We start from the raw sequence: 18,206 nt of genomic DNA on the forward strand, positions 1-18,206 counted from the left end.
TAATTGATCACTAACTGTGTGATTAATGCAGGCTGTGTGTCATTGTGTGCCGTATGATGAATACCAAGTCAGGATGCAGTATTATGGTCACAGTAGATGGTGTTTATAAAGTTGGAGGCCACCAGATATAATGTAAGCAGTGTGCATGTTTTACAAGCTTGCACGTCAGTGGTCTAAACACATTATTTTCACAGAGGTTTCAAAGCATAATCATTTCTGCTAGCTGCACCTAAATTTCAGATTGAGTAAGTCAGGGCCGGCCAAGTAAGATGGCAAAACTTGTAGATGAATTCAAAATTTATGAAGATAATATTTCAGTTCCCATCAGGCCTGGGATGTTAAACTCCACTCAATCCAGCTCACCCTGTTCGCCCCTCTCCCCCCTTGTCTGCTTATTTTTACAGCCTGCCGTCCAGGAATCCATCAGTCTTTTCATGGCCTATGTTCACACTAGTGTCAACCAGGCAAGTGAAAAATACCAGCGCAATGAGAAGAGGTACAATTACACCACCCCCAAGAGCTTTCTCCAGCAAATCACCCTGTACAGAAACCTTCTGGAGAAAAGCCGGGCTCAGCTTCAGCACAAGATGAACCGACTCGACAGCGGCCTTCAGAAACTCCAAACCACTGCTGCTCAGGTAAATCTTTAATCTGCACTGTAGGCGACTGATTTCTGGGCAAGAGATGTTAGGCTAAGGTAAACAACAAACAGTACTTCCTTTTTTATGCTTTTCCATGACATTAAGTATTTCACATATTGAAGTATTGTGAGTATGTTTCTTTCTTATATATACAGGTTGAAGATCTAAAAGCTAAACTTGCATCCCAAGATGCTGAACTGACCCTTAAAAATGAGAACATCGAAGCTCTGATTGCTAAGATTGGACAGCAAACTGAGAGGGTGAGCAGCAAGAGAGAGGCTGCAGATGTTGAGGCACAAAAGGTGACTAGTCCTGTCACATATTGTATAACACACATTCTTTGGCATTGCACTCTACAGACCACATTGTTAAATAGATGTGTGGAATCCAATTTGTTATGGTTGCTTTTGTGCAGGTTGCTGTGATCCAGGCAGAAATTGCTGTCAAACAGAAGGAGTGTGAAAATGACCTATCCAAGGCAGAGCCGTTACTGGCAGCCGCCACAGCAGCACTGAACACCCTCAACAAGGTACTAGATTTTATCAGACTAGACAGAATTACGTAAAAATTTGCAGTCTTTCTCAATATATAATGTTATATAATATTCTTTCAGGTGAATCTTACTGAGCTGAAGGCCTTTCCAAACCCCCCGGCAGCAGTAATCAATGTAGCAGCAGCTGTGATGGTCCTGCTGGCCCCTCGTGGTCGAGTGCCTAAGGATCGGAGCTGGAAGGCAGCACGGGCCTTCATGGGCAAGGTTAAGCCATCATCATGTCAATTGCATCTGCCTGATTAATGTCAATCTAATTTGTGAGTGGGCCTTGACCCTGGCCCTGCCCAACTCCAGTGCTCACATTACAGCTGGATGGCTCTATGAATTTGCTCACTCACTGTTGGAGCAAGTGTGCAAACCTCCCTCCTCTGCTTCTTGCTTCTGTTAATGCAAGTGTGACTGGAAAACGTTTGGTTTTAATTGCATTTGATTAATTATTTTAGATGCCAGCTTCGGGTATCACTTTTTAAAATTTTTCACCACAGGACTTAATCCTAAGAATTGTTGATGAGAGGAATCAAATATAACCCTCATTTTGTGGGACTTTCTCTTTTGTAAGCAAAGAATTAAAGTGTTTGAAGTGGTTATGATTCGCAACATGCTCTATTTGTGTTCCATTTTCAGCCTTCATCAAATGCTGTCTCATTTGTTTTGGTTTTTGTGTGTCAGGTGGATGATTTCCTGCAGGCCTTGATGTCGTATGATAAGGAGCACATCCCTGAGTCATGCCTGACTGTGGTGAAACAAGAATATCTGAGAAACCCAGACTTTCACCCTGATCTAGTTTGGACCAAATCTACAGCTGCAGCTGGTCTTTGTGCCTGGACCATTAATATTGTGAGATATTACGAGGTCAGCCATTGCATTCAAATAAACTCTAAGGCAGTTTCTTATGTTTCCTATGAGAAATCTTATTCTTCATTTTAAAGTTGTTGTTTTTTTTCACACATGCTGTATTTATTTTTTATTTATTTTGCAGATCTATTGTGAGGTGATTCCAAAAAGGCATGCCTTGTCACAAGCTAATGCAGAGCTAGAAACAGCAACAGCCAAACTGTTGGCACTTCAAAAGAAGTTGGCAGTGAGTACAATGTTATTCTTACCTAAGTCACTCAGTCTAAATACTGCATTTTCTTTATCGTTTTTAATTTGCATGGCTTCCTTCCTTTTGTTTCTATAGGATCTTGATGCCAGCCTCCAGAACATAACAGCTCAGTATGAAATGGCTACAGCTGAGAAAATCAGTTGTCAGGAGGAGGTGATGCGTACCACCCAGACCATAGAGCTGGCCAACCGACTAGTCAAGGGCTTAATGGTAAACAAGGGGAGATAGAGGAGTTTGGTCGTGTCATTGGGGCTGACCTGGCATACAGTTAACTGTCAATTTGCTGGAGATATGCATGGAGAGGTGCTGGTAATAGAATTGCATCAGTAATCTGGACTGGAAGTTGTTATGTCCTGGCAGGATGGCCTGACAGTTGTGTGAGCAGATCAGGCAAAGGGAGATTTTACAGCCCAGCCCAGCAGCATACCGGGGACTTGTGAGACAGGTAGAGAGGGCTGGACCACTGAAAACGCATGGCTGAACTGGGCAACTGGCTGGCTGAGCAGTTTCCAAATTGAGGAGTGAAGAGAAATGGCAAGAGGTCTACACTAACACTACCCTGTGTCTGTATGGTAGATGTGTGAGCACTTCTGAGCTTGTCCAAAGAGTAAAAAAATTATTTTTTTTTTTAAATTATTTGAAAAAGTGCAGATGGGAAATTATGGAATGTGGAGAATATAAATGTCGATAGCTGCATATTTATGTAGCTGGTTTAATATAACATTCAACTTTGCTGCATTCCTTTGCATGTCTTTTTTAGTCAGCCAAATCTTTATCTTTATGGATGCTAATATGAAATAAAATATGGTCATTTCAGTGGCCATTTTGCAAGTTCGACTTCCTTATTCCAGAAAATAAATGCGGTTTGCATGGAACGGTTTGGCTTTTAAGCATATCAAGATAAATGTTTTGTCTTTATGGCATTGACCTGGAAGCAATAGTGTACAGACTAATAAATCAGGCCGTCTATATTTAATCATTAACTTACCTCAAAGCCTCAACAGCTGTTGGAAATTAACAATGTCTCACCCCAGACTGAGTGATATTACAGGCAATCCATAATACATTAGAGTAAAATTATAGTGATTTTTAACTGTCTGAGAATTTATTATGTGACATATTCTAGATCCACAGCCCCTTGTAAGAAAATGCCATGCGTGATTTATTGTTGTAGGCTGTCACAGTCACAGTATTGAAGGTTTAAATGAATGCTAAATTGATGCCGAGTGAATCTACAGCCAAACACCCAGAGTTATTGTAAGGGAATTGCAGTTGTATGCTTTACTGCTTACATCTTCTTAGTTTGCATGATAAATGTGAGCAGTGGGAAGCTGCCTAGGATGCACATAATTCAGAAGCACAGATTGTTTACTTCTTGATGTAAATGGTCATGAGATGGACTGCTCTCTTTGGTATTTTGTGTGTATTTTTTAAAGATGATATTGAAGCTTGCTGTTTGTGTCTTATAGTCAGAGAAGGAGCGCTGGTCCCTGAAAATTGTCCAGTTTGAAAAGCAAAAGAAAACCCTGTGTGGTGATGTGCTCCTCACGTCAGCATTTGTCTCCTACATGGGTTACTTTACCAGCCAGTATCGTGTGGAGCTTTTTAACAACAAGTGGATTCCTTTCCTTAGATCTCTGAATGTAAGCAACATACTTTCACTACCATCCTTCTTTCTCTGAGTCTGAACTGGAGTGCACAGCCACCAGTGCTTGAACCAAAATGACATCATTCCTGTGTTTCTGTTCCAGGTCTCTGTACCCCTGACAGACGGCCTGGATCCAGTCCTCATGCTTACAGATGATGCCACCGTGGCTGCTTGGCATAACCAGGGTCTGCCAAATGATAGGATGTCTATTGAGAACGCGGCCATCCTGACCACCAGTGAGCGTTGGCCACTCATCATTGACCCACAGCAGCAGGGCATCAAGTGGATCAGAAATCAGCTAGCGTCAGAGCTGAGGGTGGTGCAGCTTGGACAGAAAGGGTGAGAAGCGGTAAATTATTGTCAGTTTTGCTGTCACAGTGTGATTGTATTACTCGTGTCAGTGAGTGCTCATGAAACTTAAAAATTTGCAGCTCCAGTCATGTTTCTTTTTCTTGTTTTTCTTTCTTTCTATACAGTTGTTTAGATGTGATTGAACAAGCTCTTGTCTTTGGGGAAACTGTCGTGATAGAGAACCTGCCAGAAAAGGTAGACCCGGTTCTGGAGCCTCTACTAGGCAGGAAAACTATTAAACAAGGAAGGTTGGTACTAAAACATGAACAGTACACGTTTAAGCATTTTTTAGCTTGCAAAGATCATTAAAAAACCCCACTACTGCTCTGTTACGTAGCATTGGTGCTGTTGCACGCCAAATAATGCTTTAAATCAATATGCGGTTTTTGCATCACCGTTCCTTCATAAGTCGATATACCCACAACTTGTCCCAATGCATCTGTCATGTGAGACAATAGAAGCACATTTGCCAGATGGTTGAATCTCACTGAGCTTTGAAGCACCAGTAAGACATGTCTGAATGCATTATTATTGCCTGCTCTTTAGATTATAAATGAATTTTGCGGCACATCGCCTGAATCCCTGAGGCCAACGTATTGATTGGCCCCTCAAGACTGGTGATGGATGTATATTTGTGTGTTCATATTCTTTAGGTGCAATGAATATTGAACAGCTTAGCCTAAGCGTAAAGGCTGAATTCGGCACAGTCATGGTTATGTAAAAAGACTCCTGTCTCCTACAGAAAAATGGCATCTAACATAATAAATTCATAAGTCGTCTATCACCATGAAAGACTCAAGTCAGCTTCAGTAACCTAACTAAACACTGTAACTGTAGGTGGTTTGCTCGTATTTGTCTCCATACTGTACCTTTAGAGCAATTGTGGACTAATTTATACATTTACACTACATTTGGATTTCTTTTAACCAGAGTGGGGTCATATTTGTGAATTATATCATTAAGTTTGTCAAATAGTGCTGCTATTTAAATTTATTTACTGAAAATGAAAAATTAATATCATATAAAGAAAATGTATATCATAGTGTCCTAAACAATACAGTGTCCTTATAGTCATGGTTAGAGTTACTTTCAAGTACTATAACAACTCTCACACACAAACAGGACTCACATCCAACAATAAATCCACTAAGTTAGACCCTCGATTCCAGCCCAACTAGTGGTGGCAGATGGCTGCCCCTCCGTGAACCTGGTTCTGAATCTGATTCAGAATCAGAATACTTTATTAATCCCTAAGGAAATTATGTGGGTTCTGCAGGAGGTGTCTTCCTGTTAAAGGGGTGTTTTTCTTTTCCACTGTTGCCAAAGTGCTAGCTCATAAGGGTTTTTCTGATTGTTGCAGTTTTCTCTCTTTTCTTTGTATTCTTGTAGGGTCACTGCCTACATTACAATATAAAGCATCTTGAGGCAACTGATGTTGTGATTTGGAGCTATATAAATAAAACTGAATTGAATATAATAAGTATAATAGGTATTGCTTTATTGTATGTGTGAAGCACTGGAGACAAGTGAACTGTTTAGTTCTTAAATTAATTACTGATTTGTCTGGTCTTGCTGCATTCTAGCAGTCTTGGCTTAGTCAAGCTTTTCCTTGATGAACAGATGTGCCTTATTGGCTGTAGTGTGAATCTGTTTTAAGCATACAAAGCAAGAAATGCATATTTCACTGAAATTTGTTAATTTTTGTGGGGGTTTTTTTGTTTTGTTTTTTGTTAAACATTTGGATGTTTATATCTTTGGCTTGGTGTTGTAATAGTCCTTAGTTTGAAAGTGATGGATCTAGCTTCCAGGTCTGAAAAGTGAGCTAGTGTTGGAGTTTTTTCTAATGGCCAGCAGCAAGTGAACTTCTGGTTGGAAAAGAAGAAAATATCCACTTGTATAAAATTACCCTCTGGTTCCTTTGGTCTGTAACCTCAGTAAACACCTTCCTGATGAATTTACGAGCTGAATGTGACACAACATCAAGTAAATTTGGTAAATTATGGTCCCCATTAGAGTCAAAGAGGAGGATAAAGCAGGATATTATAATAGGTCGCTACAATATGTGTGTGCACTATGTTCAGTTTCTCATTTAGTTCCACCTCTCCTCTCCGTCTTGTGTAGTTTCAGAAAATCAATATGCAGAGAGCAAAAATGTCAAGTCCAAGGCTTTACAATCGGAGTTTACTAACTTGTGTGTGTCATCAAAGTGGTTACATCCATTTTTAAATATAGAATTTCTTTACTCAGTAATGATGTTTTACATAAAACATTATAACTATATAATTTCTGGCATAAACATAATAATATACACAACCTCATAATAAATAAAATCATTATAAAATTAGTACTTACTAATATTAGCAACTATTATTAGTAATCACCAGAGTTTAATTAATTAACAATTTAATGTTTGTAAGCAATGGCTATTCTAAAAAGCCACCAATTAAGTTAATATCAATTTGAAGCAGTCAAATCTTTTTGCAAAATCATCGCCCCTGGGAATTCTTTTGGCGGTGATACTCGTGCATTTGTAGTTCACTAATAATTAAGCTTTGTTACGACGATATGGTGACCTTTTATGGTGGTTATTATTATTATTATTATTATTATTATTAAAAAAAGGACAACTCTCTCTGATTTCAAACTCGGTTTTTCAAACACGACCACTATTCTGGTGAAAATTTCCAAACCACTGGTGTCACTAAAGTAGCTGCTCTGCAAATACCTCAGTTACCAAAGAAAAATACAGTAAATTCCATAAACTGGACAAGCAACAGCAGAATAAATAGAAAATACGACATATTGACGTCCTGCTTTGATCTCCTACTCAGAAATGTTTACATCTTTCTTGCTCTGATATTTGTAAGACCATGAATATTGAATATTCGGGCGAATGTTCATCGAGCGTCTTTTGAAGCCCTGTCTGTCCAGGCGTAACAATTCATCATAGTAAATCTGATTATAAGTTTATCCCTTGTAGATGACCCACACGCTTGTTTCTGTCGATGATTAATACAACCTGCTGGGGCGGCCATGATGGATCTCGTAGGTCTCCACAGCTGAAGTTCATTAATAATTGGAATGTTGTAGAGTGTGAAGTAATGAATACTAATTATTCCTTTCATGGCTGACGGAAGACTACAAGCCAATCCATCAGCAAGGACTTTAATTTGGTGGAGTAATGGTTCTATCAATAGTACATTAATTCTGGCTTGTGAAGATATAGAGTTGAACCAGACCCAGGCCATGAGGAACCTGTGCCATAAAAATTGGGGCCTTGCCTGACATCCAAGGGGTAATTAGAGATAAATGAAAAGCCACCAGGTTCGTCAAGCCACTGCTAATTTAATTGAAATGCAGGAACAGATAAATATTGGCTGGTGCCATGATAATCTTTCATATTTACTCAAGAATATTTGTCTATAGGGTAAGTGACATTTGGAGCCAAACTAAAGTTGTAGGGCAAAAACAGAAGTGCAGTTCAGACCATCTTCATCATAATCATGGCTTGCTTTTTTTAAGTACACTTCCTGCCAGGTAACAAGTCTAACAAGGGGGTACGATACCAGGCTGTCTTCTTTTTATCACTTACTTCTATAATCTAAATAACCAACATGCTGTTGAGGCCTCATTGTCCTTCAGATTAAATAAATAAAAATATTTGTGGTCCTATTATCCAGGTACATTCTAATTGGAGGCAAGGAGTGCACTTACAACAGTAATTTTAAACTCATTCTTCACACCAAGTTGGCCAATCCACATTTCCCTCCTGAGCTCCAGGCCCAGACCACCCTGATCAACTTCACCGTGACTCCTAAGGGCCTGGAGGAGCAGCTGCTGGGACAGGTAGTCTCTCGGGAGAGACCTGATTTGGAGGAACTAAAGGTAATCCACAGATGAAAGTTACATTCTTTTTCGAGTAAAGCATTTTGTCTACATGATAATCCTTAATACCTGATAGGAAAAATGTGCAGTTTTGAACTGTTCTGAGTACATTTTCCAAGACGAAGCTGACCACGCAGCAGAACCACTTCAAGATTGAGCTGAGAAGGTTTGAAGATGACCTGCTGAATCGCCTCTCTGCAGCCCATGGTAATTTTCTAGGGGATATTTTTCTGGTGGAGCAACTTGAGAATACCAAGACTACAGCCGCTCACATTCAATGCAAGGTAAGGCTATTTTTCTTTTTGTTGTTTTTTTTGTCACTCGGTTGTTTTTTTTTTGTTTTTTTTGTTTTTTTTTGAATGTCATAAACAGCAAGCACCTCATTTTATTGCATTAGCTGCAAATGATGTGTAGTTAGGAATAAGTGTAATGAGAGGGTTTTGGAGCATGACTGAGAGCCTAATAGCTCATTTTGTGCAATTGGAACTCACAGGTGGCGGAGGCCAGAGAGAACGAGAGAAAGATCAACGAGGCTCGAGAACTATACCGCCCAGCAGCTGAGAGAGCATCGCTCCTCTTCTTTATCATCGACAACCTCAGCAAGATTAACCTGATGTACCAGTTTTCTCTCAAGGTGAAACCTTTACCCCTGAAGTGCTCTTAGAGGACAGATATCGCTTTGTGGTTTTTGCAATTATTATTTATCTTTATGTAAAAATGAGCTTAAACATGTCCCTCTATACCAGATGTCAGTCCAAAAAAACTTGTTTGCATACACATGGTGTCCTCGTTTTTGTTGCATTCCAGACCTTTAACTCGGTGTTTAATAAAGCAATGGAGCGTGCCGAATGGGATGAGGATGTGAGGACCAGAGTCTGCTCCCTCAGTGAGGCCATCACCTATTCTGTATTCCTGTACACCAGCCAGGGCCTGTTTGAGAGAGACAAGTTAACCTTCTTGTCACACACTGCCTTCCAGGTGAGGGACTCAGGACCGCCTCAGAGGTGGGGCCTCCTGTCATCCTCATCAATCAAAGTACTTTTCTTCCCCCACATTAACTTCAATTAAAAGCAGTCAGGAATACCATACGCTGCTATTGATTACCTCTCACACCTTGCACCGTGGCTGCTGCTCACACAGTTGGTTCTGACAAGGGGGCTGGTTCTGATGGCATAATGCAATTATCTGTCATTGCACCAACTGTTTTCATCTTGGAAACTGTGGCACTCTGAAGGCTGTCCTTCATGTGGCTATTTCACATTCAGAGGCCTGTAAAAGTTTACCCAGCACCATTTCCTGAGTTTTCCCATTTTTATTTCAGTAGCCGTGGAAATTCTATCAATAACAGAGAGCTCATAATAAACTGCTTTTGGTACTTCTCCTCAGATTCAGCTCAAGGAGAAACTGATTGATATGCAGGAATTAGACTTCTTGCTGCGCTATCCCGTGGAGGCAAGCAAAGTTAGTCCAGTGCCGTTCCTCTCTATGTCTGCCTGGGGGGCCATTAAGGTACAGTAAATATTAAGATGACACATTCGACAAATGAAAAGTTCATATTTTCACTCTTTTTAAGTGAAGTATCAATGTGTGTTTCTTTGTTGCAGACAATTTCTACAATTGAGGGCTTCAGTGGACTTGACAGAGACATAGAGAGCTCACCGAATCGCTGGAGGAAGATAGTTGAGTCCAGCTGTCCTGAAAATGAAAGGCTTCCTCAAGACTGGAAGAATACGAATTCCCTCCAGAAGCTGATTATCCTGAGAGCTCTTCGCCCTGATCGGATGACCTACACACTAAGGTGAGTAAACTCACTAAAGCACATTTGTGTTTCTAGTTATTGTACACAACTGAGCTTTTGATGATGTCTCCTGGCAGGAAATTTGTAGAGGAAAGCATGGGAGCTAAGTATGTGGACAGTGCCAGGCTGGAATTTGAGAGGCTGTTTGAAGACAGCGGTCCCTCAACACCTGTGTTCTTCATCCTCTCACCTGGAGTGGATCCACTCAGAGATGTAGAGAAACTTGGTATGATGTATATTCTTTGTTAGTTACAAATCCTGTATTGTTATTTATGCTCAGATTTTCAAAATTGTCTTTGTGTGCAGGTTTAAAACTGGGATTTTCCATTGACCAGGGAACTTTGCACAATGTGTCCCTGGGACAGGGACAAGAGATAATGGCTGAGAGGGTTCTCAAAAATGCCTCTAAACATGGACACTGGGTCATTTTGCAGGTAGGGAATCCTATTATTCAATGACTGCAGCAGTTCCAGTTGGCTTATAAAGCACCTAATGATATTATCTAACCCCCGGAGCAGGGGAAATAAATTTGGTTCAATAAAAACCATAATTGCCTAGATCAGCTCACTAAATGGCTCCTTTAAGGCAAAGTCTGTAGCCAAGTAAATCAGTGGTTTCAGATCAGAACACAGAGAGACAGTTTTCATGGCATTTACTATGAAATAAAATTTACGCACAAATTCTATCAACCTGTTACATATTCTACTTTATTTTGATGCTCAGAATGTACACCTGGTGGCTCAGTGGCTGCCCTCTTTGGATGCTCTTCTGGAGACAACAGCCGTGGACAGTAACCCCAGCTATCGGGTTTTCATCACCGGAGAACCCGCGCCATGTCCTGAGCAGCATGTAATCCCCAGAGGCATATTGGAAAATGCCATCAAAATCACCAACGAGCCACCCACTGGAATGAATGCCAGCTTGCACGCAGCCCTCGGCAACTTCAGCCAGGTAAAATGGAAAATATGCTTTATTTCTAATATGCTTCGACTGTAGTAGTCACTGAAATCTTCACTTGTTTTCTTTCTCCTTTCAGGACACTCTGGATATGTGCTCCAGAGAACAAGAGTTCAACTCGATGCTCTTCTCCCTCTGCTTTTTTCATTCCTGTGTAACGGAGCGCCGTAAATTTGGCCCACAAGGGTGGAATAACAACTACCCCTTCAGCACGGGGGACCTAACAATCTCAGCTAATGTCTTGTACAACTACTTAGAGACCAACACAAAAGTATGTTTAGCACTATTTTCTACAGCTAAACTGACATTTTAAGTTTTATTTATTTTAATTTAGCATTTCGATTACTGTAATACAACTTTTAATTTGTTTTTGCAGCTACCTTCTTTGCCGGCTAAATTTATAATGATAATGGTACTTAGCATTGGCATTTCTAACAGACAGTAATGTTGAATTACTGCAGTGTCTCCAATTACTTATTGAAATCTTTTGTCCCACTGTTATTTGTGAAAAATGTTCATTCCCATCTTTTTTTATTCCACATTTCTTCTCTTATAACTATGAACACGCAACCTGTAATTTAGCTTTATTTCACATAGACAAAAAATCCATTCTTATGGTGCTGCTCCCCTCACAACTGCTAATGCATTGCTCTTAGGACTCCTATTACTCTGGTCATAACCAATTATGTCTCCCAGGTATTCTGCCCTCCAAAAACGAATGTCCTTCATTATGTTAACCAAACAGTAACCTGTATGTGCGTATACAGAGAATTCATTAGGAGGGCAATGAAGCGTTATCCTAAATGTAATTACATGCAGCCAATGTGACAGTTCACAACGCTACATAAGTGATCACTGCAATTAGAGCTGATGAAGGAAGCAATTTGCAAAACAATACAGGTACAAATGATTGTGAACCTACAGCTTTTGTAATTTGTTATGAATCACAGCTTCTTTTCTTCCTCCTTCACCCTCACGGATCACAATCTCCCGCTGTGGAAAAGACTCTTCTGTCGCACTTCAGATCAGTGTGTATAAGAAACATAATTTTGCTATATTTCCCTACTGTTGTCATTATGAAAAGTAGCCTATCTCGGAGGTTGTTTGCTTGAAGTTTGAAAACAAAAAAAACTTTTTTTTTTTTATCAGGAAAATAGAAACATGTCTCTATAAGAGAACAAAAATGAACCCTGGGAATAATTTTAATAAACCTACCACAATGCATTCGTGTCTTATATTTGCAATATGATTTTAGTCAATAACATCTATTGCAGTTCATGCAGGTGCCTTGGGAGGACTTGTGTTATCTGTTTGGAGAGATCATGTATGGAGGACACATTACTGATGTCTGGGATAGAAGACTGTGTAAAACTTACCTGCAGGAATTTATGCATCCTAAAATGGTAAGGCAGAGGTGATGTAGCCTAATTTGTTCACATCTTCTTTATTTTTTTTTATTTTTTTATTTTTTTATAAACAAAAGTGTCACTTTTGAAATGTATTTCACTTCATTTAATAACATCTGCTCATTATTTAGGTACAAACTTTTATCTGGAGTTGTGTTCAATTTTATGATGACAGGCTAATCCATAGCTGTGTAGCTGTTTTGAGTTGTTGTCAAGGTAAAGGGTGCCCCCTGGGGGTGAAATACTAAACTGCAGTTTTGCATGTAATACCAGTCTAGGTTTTCTGTTTCTTTAGACATTGTGCTTTTTTGACAGATACTATTAAGGGTTTATTTCATATATTTTTTCTTTTGAAGATTTCTCTTCCAGTACTTTTTCCTGAATCTGCATTTTGAAGAATGTTTTGTTGTGCCTGCAAGAAAAGACTTGCACTTGTATATTGTCCATGATATTAAAATATAAAATACATGCTTAGCTTTTTTTAATTTTAATTTTTTTGGTCTTTGTGTTATGAATTTTCAATTCCTAGTTTGAAATGGATCTCTCTCTGTGTCCGGGGTTCCTGTCTCCTCCGTTCTTGGACTACACTGGTTACCACCACTATATTGACGAACATCTCCCCTCCGAGAATCCCACTTTGTATGGTCTCCATCCAAATGCTGAGCTTGAGTGCCTCACTGTCACCTCAGACAACCTCTTAAAGGCTCTGTTGGAACTGCAGCCACAGAACTCTTCCAGAGGAGAGGGAGCAGCTCAGAGCACAGAGGAGAAGGTCTGCATGCAGAAAGAATCATTATGGGGGAGGGAAAAAAAACTGCTGAGGGTGCAGGGACCTGTCTATATCACTATCCCAGTTTATTGTATTTCTTAGGTCACGTCAATAATTGAAGACATCCTTGACAAGCTTCCTGAGGAGTATAACATGGCAGAGATTATGGCAAAGACAACAGAGCGAAACCCGTACACCTTAGTTTGCTTTCAGGAGTGTGAGCGCATGAATCTTCTGTTAGTTGAGATAAAGAAGTCCCTTCATGAGCTGGATCTTGGTCTGAAGGTACCATAAACACAGTGACTGCCAGCAAGGTGCTTTACTGTTATTATTGTAGCATTAAAAAGCATTTCTCTGTCCACAGGGCGAACTCACTTTCTCCTCCAGGATGGAGAATCTGCAGTCTGCACTGTTCATGGAGCAGGTCCCAGACTCCTGGGCCAGACTGGCTTATTCCTCCACTAAAACACTGGCACAGTGGTAACTTATGAGTCAACCTATTATATGCTAATTTTTCTTACTTCTTAAATAATCCCTTATAGGCACACTCTAAAAGCTTCTATTAATGATCTTCCTAGTTTTTTATTAACAATTATTTATTCTTTAGGTTGAATGATCTAATGTGTAGCTGCCACGAGCTCGACAGCTGGACTCAAGATTTTGTCCTACCTGCAGTTGTTTGGCTTTCGGGGCTCTTTAACCCTCAGTCCTTTCTTACCGGTGAGGACTAAACGAAGACAACGATTAATATTGCCATATGTGCACCGGTAGAACCAGAAATATTAACATAGAGTCATATTTTACAGCTGTGCTGCAGAGTATTGCTCGCAAAAACAAGTGGCCCCTGGACAAGATGACCCTGAGCGTGGATGTAACAAAGAAAATGAAGGACGACTTTGGGCATCCTCCACGGGAAGGAGCCTACATCCACGGACTCTTCATGGAAGGTCGGAATAATTAACCCAGCAGTAGATCCTGCTATACTCAAATTATATAGATTTTTCACAGTATTTTGCTTCCTGTGTCTTGGTAAAATTATTGTCTTGTAAGTATAATTGGTCAAACCCACAGTGCAACATGTGTCTTTAGGAGCACGTTGGGACACTCAGGCTGGAGTCATCTCTGAGGCGGTTTTGAGAGAACTGACGCCGGCCATGCCTGTGCTGTATGTTAGAGCTGTGCCCACAGAGGAGCGGGACATCAGTAACACTTTTGAGTGTCCAGTGTACCGCACCAAGCAGCGTGGACACACTTATGTGTGGACCCTCCGCCTCCGAACCAAACAGCCAGCTACCAAGTGGATTGTAGCTGGAGTGGCTTTGTTGCTGTCTGTGTGAAATTCAGTATTCAAGTATTACTGCAGTGTAAGAGCAGTATGTTTTTAAACAGTATTGGATTATGTGTCATTATAGTTTTACCATGTTTAGTTACTTTAACACATTTCTAATCTTGTATTTGTGTTGTCAGTATTTGAGTGTGTATATCCTGCATGTTGTAGGTAAAGTAAACAAGTAAAAGCAGATAGCTGATGTTAAACCTGTTGTGTTCATGTCCTACACTGTTGAACATCTCCCTTGAGCCTGGGTGTGATTTGTTGGGAGCTTATGTCTCCATTTTAGACCATGTAATTCTGGATGGGGAGCATATTTTATTGGAAGGTCAAGATTAAAAAAGCTCTCTGGCTGCCCTCTACTAACTGAATGATACACAATGCTGTCTGGAGGGGATCCTGGACAGAATTCCCAGGAGATGATGTGCATGGTTGCTATTGACTTTTAAATGAGGTGCATTTGACATTGACCTTTTCTACGGCAGAGGCAGAATACTAACAGACTAGTGTAATTCATTCAGCCAAACTCGTTGGAAAAACCCATTGAAAGACACTGATAGCTTTGTATGAGAAAGCAACACATTAGATTACCCATCCTTTATCTGCCTCCACTCTCTGTTAACATCTGATGAACCTACTATGCGACAAACAAAGCTAAAGAAAGTCATTTTAAGTAGAAGGTTATTGTTTTAAATGGATTTAATCAGGATTAATTGCAAACCGAGAGGACGTTCAGACTAAAGTTTGTAGTTATGGATACATGTCTGGGGTGTTACTATTTATCTGCAGTGATTCACATGATTTAAAGTCTAATGTATGTCAGGGATATGAGGTAGAGTCAAGGTTAAGGCCATGTACTACACTGAGAAAAAACAGATGTGTTAAAGGAGATTTAAAAAAATAAGACAGGTGCCATATTATCTGCTAAAAATAAAATAACATTATGACGCTTAATTTACTGCAACTGAATCGCGGTGTTGTTTCTTTCTGAAGGGGTGGGGGGCGTCAAACTCTTATCTACTCAAATAAGATTTTCTTCAACACTAATAACGGCTGTGCTGCTCCTAATTTCTCCCTGCAGCCAAAGTGGCTGTAGACAGACAAATGGAGGCTGGAGGATTGATTCTGTGTATTGTATTGCACGAGGGGGGGAAATGAAGAACCGTTCTTCCTGTAGTTTCTCTTCATCTGCCTTCTCTTCCTCCCATTAGCACAGCACAGCAACTAGCCAGTCATTTGGCGACAGGGAAATGATACAGTGCTCGTAATGTTTGGGAGGAAATGGCAGGGTACGGGGCCGGGCTCAGCAGGGGTCGTGCCTCAGATAAGGCATGTTAAAGGCCAAGCGGGACACCTGGTTAAAGTCAGAAAGGGCATCTGGGTCACCACTCTGCCTTACAGCACCAAAAGAAGACATTGTGTTTGGTTTTTGGTTTTTTTTGTCTTGAAAAACTCTAAAGGAAAATATGAAATCAAGTCTAGTTTCCTCGCAGTATTATGAACAGCTTTAAAAATGTTATAGTTTATGATGTCAAATGATGTCGCTGCTCTGTGGAGCCTTAAAATAAAAAGCTGCCTATGACCAAATATTTACTTTGACAAATTGTCACTATCTTTTTGTTATATTCATTTTTACATAATGGCATGGGGTTGCAAAGCTGAGATAAAAATGTTATAATTTGTACTGTTTAGTCTGCTACAGAGCAGAAAATTACAAAAGCTTAAAGCCACATTTTAAGCTTTGAATGGTTCAACGTTTGCCTCCAGGACTTACACGTCACTTTCTTGTCCCTTATGAAACAATCCCATACTTTGTTGTCACATTAGGTAATAAACACATAAAAATAAGAAATTTTAAGACCAATCTTTTCCTTTTTGTCCTTTTTCTATATTACGTGCATGTTTTCACTGACTCTCGACGTATGATTCAGCTCTGATCCTTAATTCTTTGTTAAAAACCATTGGTTGTGAGAACTTCGGGAAAAGTTTACTACAAGCACCTTTTCATAATGTGTTAAAGGTAATAAGAACATAGTATAGTGACTTATATGTACTCTATGAAATCTGAAATCCTCAATTTTGTATGTTTGACAAAGTGCTTGAACATGTCAAGTGTAATAACGTTTCACTTCAAGCTGATATCATGCCAAAGTCTGTAACAGTTCGTCCTGCTGTAAGTTTTGTCTTTGGTTAATCACAGCATTGTGGGCCAAAGTATGGCATTAAGGTACTTAAGCAGACTTTTCAGGTATCTGCACCTGACCGGACCATTTATTTTACTGACAACTTTTTACTTTTAGCACAAGCACCTCTACTTTTTACTCCTGAAAAATTCAAAGACTTGTTACTTTACCTTTAATGCATTTGAGGGAGTTATTGATTATTTCGCATCACAGCGCACCTTTCCAACATTAAACCACTTTCAACCCAAATGGAGCGAACAGTAACACTTAAATGACAATCTTATTGGTCTTATGATCCATCATTGGCAGAGGTGCTTCCTGCCACCAGCCAACTGCTTGGGGCCTTCAGCCAGTGAGGGGGAGAGACACCTGAAAAATGTAACTTCCACTTGCGTTAAATTATTTGTTGACGTTGAGATTTAATATTAAGGTAACACTTTATAATACAATCCACAACTAGTTAAATAGAACATCTGTGTGCTGTATTTGGAATTACAATGTAAATGTATTCGCCTACAAATATTTAAAGGTAGGTACACTAGAATAAAAGAAAAATTAAGTTAGACTTGGCTCCATTATTATAAGATCACATAGGCAATTCTTATAGTATTTTTTTTCTTGTAAGTTGATAAGGGAGAACAGTCCTTATCAAAATTATATTGGTAAAATAAAAAGGACAGTTGAATAACAGAACATTCAATATGTCATTAACATCATGTATACCAAACAAAGAAGTGGCTCCATTATTCCAGTCCACAGGGGACTGTCCTCTCCCCCTTCCTCTTCACCCTCTACACCACAGACTTCAGCCACTGCACAGAGACATGCCATCTTCAGAAGTTTTCTGATGACTCTGCGGTGGTTGGATGCATCAGCAGGGATGATGAGACAGAGTACCGGGCTGTGGTCGACTCCTTTGTCACGTGGTGTGAGCAGAATCATCTGCAGCTCAACGTGGCAAAGACCAAGGAACTGATCGTGGACTTCAGGAAGACCAGGAAACACTTGACCCCTGTTTCAATCCAGGGGGTCAGTGTTGACATTGTGGAGGACTATAAATACCTTGGAGTACACATTGACAATAAACTGGACTGGGCTAAAAACACCACAGCACTTTACAGGAAGGGCCAGAGTCGTCTCTATTTTTTGAGGCGACTGAGGTCCTTCAACATCTGCCAGAAAATGCTGAGGATTTTCTATGAGTCTGTTGTGGCCAGTGCGATCCTCTATGCTGTTGCATGCTGGGGGAGCAGGCTGAGGGTCGCAGATGCCAACAGACTTAATAAACTGATCCGTAAGGCCAGCAATGTTGTGGGGATGGAGCTGGACTCCCTCAAGGTGGTGTCGGAGAGGCGGATGCTGTCTAAGATAAAGACAATGTTGGATAACACCTCCCACCCACTCCATGACATGTTGGTCAGTCACAGGAGCTCGTTCAGTGAGAGACTGAGATTACCGAAAAGCACCACTGAACGACACAGGAAATCATTCCTGCCTGTGGCCATCTCCCTGTACAACGCATCCACTTAACACACTGTTTGCTGCTACAACTACACATGTTTCTTTTCCAAATATTTATT

At 40.2% G+C, this 18,206-nt stretch overlaps 1 protein-coding gene across 2 annotated transcripts in view; it reads left to right on the plus strand.

Moving 5' to 3' along the window:
• LOC147319433 (dynein axonemal heavy chain 11) overlaps positions 1-16,257 on the plus strand; it is a 40,856-nt gene extending 24,599 nt beyond the window's left edge. For both annotated transcript variants that reach the window (XM_086312060.1, XM_086312059.1), the window contains 27 exons: positions 405-638; positions 797-943; positions 1,057-1,170; positions 1,255-1,398; positions 1,864-2,046; positions 2,174-2,275; positions 2,375-2,509; positions 3,769-3,942; positions 4,051-4,286; positions 4,424-4,546; positions 7,979-8,183; positions 8,303-8,467; positions 8,677-8,817; positions 8,991-9,161; positions 9,570-9,692; positions 9,788-9,981; positions 10,059-10,207; positions 10,288-10,415; positions 10,705-10,932; positions 11,018-11,209; positions 12,213-12,341; positions 12,874-13,116; positions 13,216-13,398; positions 13,478-13,593; positions 13,721-13,833; positions 13,920-14,060; positions 14,203-16,257. In XM_086312060.1, the coding sequence (XP_086168186.1) occupies positions 405-638; positions 797-943; positions 1,057-1,170; positions 1,255-1,398; positions 1,864-2,046; positions 2,174-2,275; positions 2,375-2,509; positions 3,769-3,942; positions 4,051-4,286; positions 4,424-4,546; positions 7,979-8,183; positions 8,303-8,467; positions 8,677-8,817; positions 8,991-9,161; positions 9,570-9,692; positions 9,788-9,981; positions 10,059-10,207; positions 10,288-10,415; positions 10,705-10,932; positions 11,018-11,209; positions 12,213-12,341; positions 12,874-13,116; positions 13,216-13,398; positions 13,478-13,593; positions 13,721-13,833; positions 13,920-14,060; positions 14,203-14,450 (4,461 nt within the window). In that variant the 3' untranslated portion in view covers positions 14,451-16,257. The remainder of the gene's footprint in view (positions 1-404; positions 639-796; positions 944-1,056; positions 1,171-1,254; positions 1,399-1,863; positions 2,047-2,173; positions 2,276-2,374; positions 2,510-3,768; positions 3,943-4,050; positions 4,287-4,423; positions 4,547-7,978; positions 8,184-8,302; positions 8,468-8,676; positions 8,818-8,990; positions 9,162-9,569; positions 9,693-9,787; positions 9,982-10,058; positions 10,208-10,287; positions 10,416-10,704; positions 10,933-11,017; positions 11,210-12,212; positions 12,342-12,873; positions 13,117-13,215; positions 13,399-13,477; positions 13,594-13,720; positions 13,834-13,919; positions 14,061-14,202) is intronic.
• Positions 16,258-18,206: the final 1,949 nt, after the last annotated feature.

This window comes from Aulonocara sp. 'chitande type north' Nkhata Bay, linkage group LG11, assembly GCF_057382095.1.
Source record: "Aulonocara sp. 'chitande type north' Nkhata Bay isolate Kocher_YH1m ecotype deep benthic linkage group LG11, A_spYH_male_GT1.1, whole genome shotgun sequence".
Lineage (NCBI taxonomy): Eukaryota > Metazoa > Chordata > Actinopteri > Cichliformes > Cichlidae > Aulonocara > Aulonocara sp. 'chitande type north' Nkhata Bay.